The 7,316-nt window shown below is 38.4% G+C and overlaps 1 protein-coding gene across 1 annotated transcript; it reads right to left on the minus strand.

The window, feature by feature from the left end:
* Window positions 1-5,174: 5,174 nt before the first annotated feature.
* LOC113285413 (F-box protein At1g22220-like) lies at window positions 5,175-6,724 on the minus strand. Its single transcript, XM_026534300.1, has one exon. The coding sequence runs from the start codon at window positions 6,653-6,655 to the stop codon at window positions 5,588-5,590; it is 1,068 nt and encodes a 355-aa protein (XP_026390085.1). The 5' UTR covers window positions 6,656-6,724; the 3' UTR covers window positions 5,175-5,587.
* Window positions 6,725-7,316: the final 592 nt, after the last annotated feature.

Genomic DNA, 7,316 nt, shown 5'->3' on the forward strand with positions numbered 1-7,316 from the left:
TTTCATACATTACTACGTTGTGGTAGAATCATAAAGAAGAAAACAAAGAGACAGAGAAGGAGAAGGAGAAGGATTTCTATTTAATAAAATAATCGGGTTACATGGAAATGATGTCATTTACATGTAAAGCGGAAACTCAGATATTTGGAAGAAGATATCAAGGTTTTGAAATCTAGTTGTTCGGGAAACTTTTTTATGAAGTAAACTTATAATGTCTTTACTCTCTAGAAACCTTACATGGAGCGGTTCATGGGTGTCATCCCCGTACATTCCTTCGTAAGTTGGCTAGCAATGCATGATAGGATTAAAACGATGCGCAGGCTTATGAAGTGGGGAGTTATTTATGATATAATGTGTATGCTTTATAATGTTGGTTTTGAGGATAAATACCATCTTTTGAGTAAGTGTCTCTTCTTTTCAATCATTTGGCAAGGAGTAATGTTGCAGCTCGGCTTCCATAGGAAATGTTTATTGAATTGTGAGCTGGAGTTAAAATGGTGCACATACCATTTTGTTAGAGAATGAGCGGTTAACTCCATTAGAAATCTTGCTCTCAATAATTTCATCTATCACATGTGAAAGGAATGAAACAGAAAACTTCATTCTAACAAAGCTAATTTTGAAACTACTGCAATTTGGAAGGAACGATGATAGATTAAGGTGCAATCTGAGAAATTCTATGATTTACTAGCCATTTGTGCTTCTTGAGTAGGTGGAGGTATCCTGTAATCTGGAAAAAAAAGCTTATTGTCTGTAGGTGGCAATTTCTTGCACCTGATGAAGTAACGATCAATACCAACGGATTTTTGAGAAACGATTCTGGTGGCAATTTCTTGCTATCATGAGGGACTGTAGTACTGGTAATCCTATTGCAGTTGAAATTGGAGGGTCTGGTCCTGATTCAGTGTTATCTCTTGAGTTGCAAGGTGATGAACTTGCTATGAAGTGTGCTATTATGAAAAATCAAAGCAAAATCCACATCAGTATGGGTATCTGCAATTTGTTGAAGAGTGGATATCCTAAACCCCTGGATGGGATGTTCAACATCTTTGGAGAAGAAGTTTTCAGCTTCATAAGAGTTTTCACAAAGTTAGGGCAAGGCATGTACACAAAGAAACAAATTGTGTCGCGGATGGATTGGCGGCTATTTATCCCTCTAAGCCTCTCTTGGAGTTGGATAATGGAGATTTTAACTTCGATATTATTTAAGAAAACAAGAATCAGAAGACTTATTCTTGAGAGTAGTATATTTGGCAAGGTGGAGTTAGTATGCCCCATTGTCACATAGCCATTCCCATCCACATCGGTTTTTTTGGCTGGCTTTTCGTGAGACTCGTTGGTAAGCTAACACTGCATCCTTTGCAATTAATGTAGTAGTACTTTGTTGGGACTTGGCTTGTTAGGTTACTATCTAGTTTCTTATAATAATATATGTTATCCAAAAATAAATAAATATATATACAGCCCACCATTTTTCCTGGGGATTATTTATGGGACCAATTTTGTGAATCTAACACCGTAATACACTGGAAATGATAGGTCTCTGAGGATTTCTTCTCGAAAAATCCCGCAACACACAAAGTGCGAGGACCTAAAACCCACCCCTATAATTCTCCAGTTGGCCCCTGGGTAGTGTGTACCGAGATTTCTCGGGAGGAAATCTTCCGTAAGAGCAACTGCAGTGGTGCGATCAAAACCAAAGATCAAAGATCAAAAAAAAGACCAAAATTTTGGTTTAGTCCGTGTTGTGACGCAACGGTACATGATTAAAATTTCATCATGCGGACTTTAAAAGTCCGTCCCATTTTTTTTTTGTAAAATTTCATCAGGCGGACTTTAAAAGTCCGCCCCATTTTTTGTAAATTTCATCAGGCGGACTTTAAAAGTCCGCCCCATTAAAATTTCATCAGGCGGACTTTAAAAGTCCGCCCCATTCTTTGTAACTTTCATCAGGCGGACTTTAAAATTCCGCCTCATTCTTTTTTTTTTTATTTAATTAAAATTTCATCGGGCGTAATTTAAATCTCCGCCCGTTAACAAGCGTACTTTAAATTTACTCCCAGCAACAAGCGTACTTTAAATTTACGCCCGACTATATTAGAATTTGGGATTTGGTCGCGACCATATTTGGTCTGGAATTTGATCTTTGGTTGGGATTTGATCTTTACTCCGTCCCACTGTGTTACGATCTCATCCCAAATTTTTGGTTATACTCGCCCACTGTGGATGCTCTAAGTGAAATACACATTCCTATGGGTCCTACAGTGAGTAAACATCATCTTTCTAATCAGCCTAATCCCTGTGTGTGACTGTCAAGTGTCGACCTGTAATCATCTGACTAAAAAACCCTTTCCAACAAATTCGAGCAAAAATTTTGTGTAGAGATAGTAAAGCTCGAAGGGAACTGGGAACCTGGGCTTTTGTGGGATTAGGAATCCCCAAAAAAACATAACCCCGATGCCAAATAATTTTGTTTCGTACCATACGCAAAAAAAAAAAAAAAGAAAAAAAAAAAGTTAATTAGCCCCTAAAAGCATAAGTTCCTCTTGCTACCATACGGAAGAATGGAAGAACCGCTCCTAATAAGTTCAGCAAGTACCTCCTCTGGCAATAGATTTTTCACATGCAATATATGTTTTACAGAACTTCCATTAGAAAAGAAATTCAAGGGATGCCAGCATCCTTATTGTACTAATTGTGTCGCTAAGTATATCGAAACACAGGTGATTTACCGCAACATCCCGAAGATAACATGCCCTGAAGTCAACTGTAATGTTATGTTGGATGCTTCATCGTACCAATCAATTCTCCCCAAAAGTATGTTGAAAAGTGGTGTCGTTCTCTTTGTGAATCAGCAGATTTTTGGATGCATCAAGAGGCGGGGTAGCCTATGGAAGATCTTACTCCCCTTATCGAAATTGTTCTGAATGGGTTTTGAATGAATGTGCTAGCTGGAGCAAGATTACAGAATCAAACTGTCCTAGTTGCAAAAGGCTTTTCTGTTTCAGATGCATGGTTCCATGGAAAGAGAAACATCGGTGCAGTAGTAACGGTGAGATTGTAATCGACATCGACAGTAAAGATGATTCGTTGTTCATGGAGATTGTTAAACAGAAGAGATGGAGACGGTGCCCATCTTGCAACCATTACGTTGAGCGCGACAAGGGTTGCAAGATGATTACATGCAGGTATCGACGCTTCAGTTTCTTTCTTGTTCTTTTTTTCTTTTTTAACGTATTGTTGTTTCTTGATATGGCTAACTTGTTTAAACATGGAACCATGTTTGAAAATCCGACTCGGAACAGGGTTTTAATTAATGCTACTTACAATTTTTTAGTGCAGGTGCAAAACAGTTTTTTGCCACGACTGTGGCAGCAATAGGTGTAGCAGCACTCGATGTACTTGGGAGGACACTTGTCTGTGGGTTCTTTTCGGTGCCATATGTCTATTGTTGCTTTTTTTATTTGGTATAATGATTTATCAGATTTTGGAGGAAAATGGGTTGATTCCATATGATTACAGAATTCGCAGTCGAGGTATTTATACCCAACCAACTTGAATTGGCGTTGTTGGCTGGGGATGTAATTTCTGCAAAGGAGATTCAGAAGTTTTAATTAAATGCGACTTCCCTTTTATGTAATTTCATAGTGTTTGGCTCCGTACTGATCTTCATTGATAAAGCAATACACATTTTCCTCCACTGCTAACAGCATCCACAATCAATTTCGCCAGAAAGCCAAAGCTAAATTTAGCTTTTAACTTCAGCCTTCCACCAAATCGCACAATGGGAACGAACTCAAAGCATTTATAGTTCAGGCTCCAATCCAATGCGAGGCGCAGTTATAATCTGTGCCTAGAAAATCACCTTCTCTGAAACGTGAATATAAATCACGGTTGGGTCCAAGCGGTGATATAATGTGCCGTTATATGCTGAGCAGAGTTATAAAATCCTGCTAAATTTGCGTGCCAAGTCTGGTGACTCTTTTTAGCCTTTTTACATACATACCGACGCTACGTCTAGTTTCTTTTGGCTTTATGGCATGTAGCCGTGACTATGGACGCTCTAAACAGGATAACGATGAGAGTAAAATTTCGAGCAATTTCCGAATGAATCATCTCCGGAATATGCCTGTACGGTGCTAGTATTTTAGTTTAATACGGCATTGTTCATGTCATGTACTTATGTAACTGAAACCCTAAAAGTATCCGTATTCATCTCCATCGAAAGAAGAAAAATCACCCTGCATCCATGGAAGACCCCCCACAAGAACAAAAGTTGATACGATGTCCATCTTGCAACCACTATATTGAACGAAACGAGGGTATTAGTACTACTGGTCAGTACATCACATGCAGGTACATACATTCTTCTTCGCTTCTTTCTTAATGGGTTTCTAAGAGTTGCTTAATCATGGAACTAACCAAGCTAAAACAATTCGAAATCGAAACGGAAATCAGAGCAGGATAAATAATCCATGGTTTCAATTTGTATTGCAGTTGTGGAATTTTTTTTTGTCAAGACTGCGGCAGCGTTTCATGCGTGTGCGAACGAAAGTGGTCGTTGTGGTGGATTCCAGCTGGTATATTCATGTGGTTAGGAACGCTTTTCCTTGGAGCTACAGAGATTGGTTGAGCTCTGGAAGGGGCCGGGTTGATTCAGCTTTAATCATGGGAGTCTAAGCTGCTAACCTCCCTGATTAGAACTAGAAAAGGGTTTTCAATTTTTTATTATATTTTATTTTTACATTTTCTGTTTATCAGTTATTCTATACATGCACGGTAATTTCCTGTTTTTCAATTAGAATACTGTTATCACCCTCTTGATTAGATAATAATCCGGAATACGTGCATTTTTAAGACGTCAGATTTTTCAATCAATTTCAAAGTACATATTGAACATTGTGCAATCTACACTTTGTAGAAATTCAAGAGTGGCAATGAATTAATGCTTGAAGTTGATCAAAAGAAACAGCATTCAAGACTAGCAAGTGGCTGCTGAATTTCGGCCTTTGTTATTTTGACTTGTTCTTAGATGTTGCTTGTGTGATTTCACTTTGCTGACAGCCTAATCAAGACCAAAATTCGTAATCACAATTGAATCTTCATTAATTAATGGACTAAAATGCATGTACGCAATCCTCTTCTAATTTGCTTCACATTTGTTATGCACAATCTTAAGTTAATCACCTCAGACTAATTCAATTCTAAACACAAAGTACAGAATACATTCACTCACCTAACACACAAATATTTTCAACATGCTTCTTTATTCTAATGACAACAACATAAGTACGGATCACTAGAATATCTTAAGTGGAACCAATCAGAAAATTCAGACCAACAACTTCGACCAAGTTGCCCTAAGATAGATTACAACTTGCAAACTAACATTGCATCACTAACGTTCATAGAAAGCAAATGCACATAAGAGAAGAAGAAAAAAAATTCCGTCCTAGAGGCAACACAATCAGTGAACAGTGAAATGCATTCCAAGATTGACATTGTATAAGAGCGAATTTGACCATAGACTTTACCAGCCATCGCCGCCGATCACTGAGTTGCGGTTGCATGTTGCTGCGTGGTTATTTTAAAAAGAATTCATTTCCAGTAAATAACTTCTTCTCTTCATCAAAGCCTCAACAGCTTCACCAAAAACACCGTCAAATGCCCCCAAAGCCAATTCTTTATCTTCCTGTCGCTCTTCTATTTCCGACTTCCAATTTTTTCTTCTCTCAAATTCATCTGTAATTGCAGGCCTAACAACAACAAGAGTAGCCCCTCTCATTCTCACACCACAAGACAAATCTAGTTTTGATTCATGTCTCATTCTCATTCTCACAGCTGGAACCACTGTCCTGTTATTCTTCCACCCCTGCACCGTACTTGTACTTAAATCCACCCCACCACCACCACCACCACCGCCGCCACCATTTTCTTCCTCATGAACCCTAAACTCCTTCAAACCCTGTTGATTCATAACAACTTTACCTTCATTCTCTCTATCACTCAAAACCAAACTCTCAATCTCCTTATGTTCTTTAATCACTTCTCTCAACAAATAATGCCTTGTGGAAGCAGCTATTAACGATGAAATTGTCCAAACTACCCTCAACTTCAATCCACCGCTTCCATCTCCATGAAAATCAATCTCATCATCATGATCATCACCACCACCACCCTTCTGATCACCATATTCAATTGATCTAACGGCTAATATCACACAACTCTTCAAACTCTTCCCAAACTCCGCTTTCCATCTTAACGTTATCCCTTTCTCCAACTTAAGATCACCGGAAGGTAATTCAATCTCTAACTTCTTGATCTTCTCAAATCCTCTGAGAATATCTGTGGGCGAGTTTGAGAACTTGTTTGGTGATAACAGTTTTCTTGGTGATGTTAATAAATCCTGAAAAGATTGGAATATTGATTTGATGATGTTGAATAGAGAAAACCAATCACCTGATTCTGATGATGTTGTGGATATCACACAATCTACTTTGACCAGAAGTGTTTCAACTTGCGGTACTAATGAGTTGAATCGTTTGGAGACTGTTTTGCAATGAGTTAGAGTTTTGATATCTGATATTTGATTCAGGATGAGAAGTAATATTGCGTCTGGGATTTTATCAAATTCATCTTCAGAAAATGAATTCATTTTGTTTTTGGTTTTTCAATCTCTCTGAGAAGAAATAAGTATGTTTGGTTTCTTTGGGGATGGGAGAATTTTGTAGGACTATATATAAAAAGGGTGGAATGGACGATGATGATGAAAGTCCAAATCCTCTGTCCCTACGTTAATACTTTTGTCATTTTATACTCAGCGTGGGACCTACATGTAGAAGGTGTATACGGCTGGGCTGAGATTAAAGTTTTATTACGTCGGGAAGAGGTATAATTGCTGGGGTGGACGACCGTGTTAGGTTTTGCCACTTTGTACTTGGACAGTGGCTGCCGTGGGTGGTGCTTATCCATAAATCTGAGCTTTAAATGGTAAATTATTTTGAGTGATATCAAGCATTTGAAATGCCATACAGGATATGAAGATCATGATCACCGTCAGTGGCGGAGCCAAAGTATATTTTTTTAAGAAGAATCAGAGCATTACTTGGAGTGCAGGATGTCAAAAATGGTATTAGAAGCCGGAAGTAATTAAAATTTTAGGTTTGGGTGTAGCTTGACTATCACGTCACAGATGTAGTCCTGATATTGGGTGCACACTTTTGCTTTAAGCCTTTGGTCACCACGGCTTTGTGCTCACCACATTTGCAGCATTCATCTGGTTTTGCAATCCTAAAAGCTGAGGTCAAGGTTTCCTT

Source organism: Papaver somniferum, chromosome 6 (genome assembly GCF_003573695.1).
Source record: "Papaver somniferum cultivar HN1 chromosome 6, ASM357369v1, whole genome shotgun sequence".
NCBI lineage: Eukaryota > Viridiplantae > Streptophyta > Magnoliopsida > Ranunculales > Papaveraceae > Papaver > Papaver somniferum.

Excerpts from the sequence above, each read along its gene's own strand:
- LOC113285413 (XM_026534300.1), bottom strand. The coding sequence starts at position 6,655 with ATGAATTCATTTTCTGAAGATGAATTTGATAAAATCCCAGACGCAATA.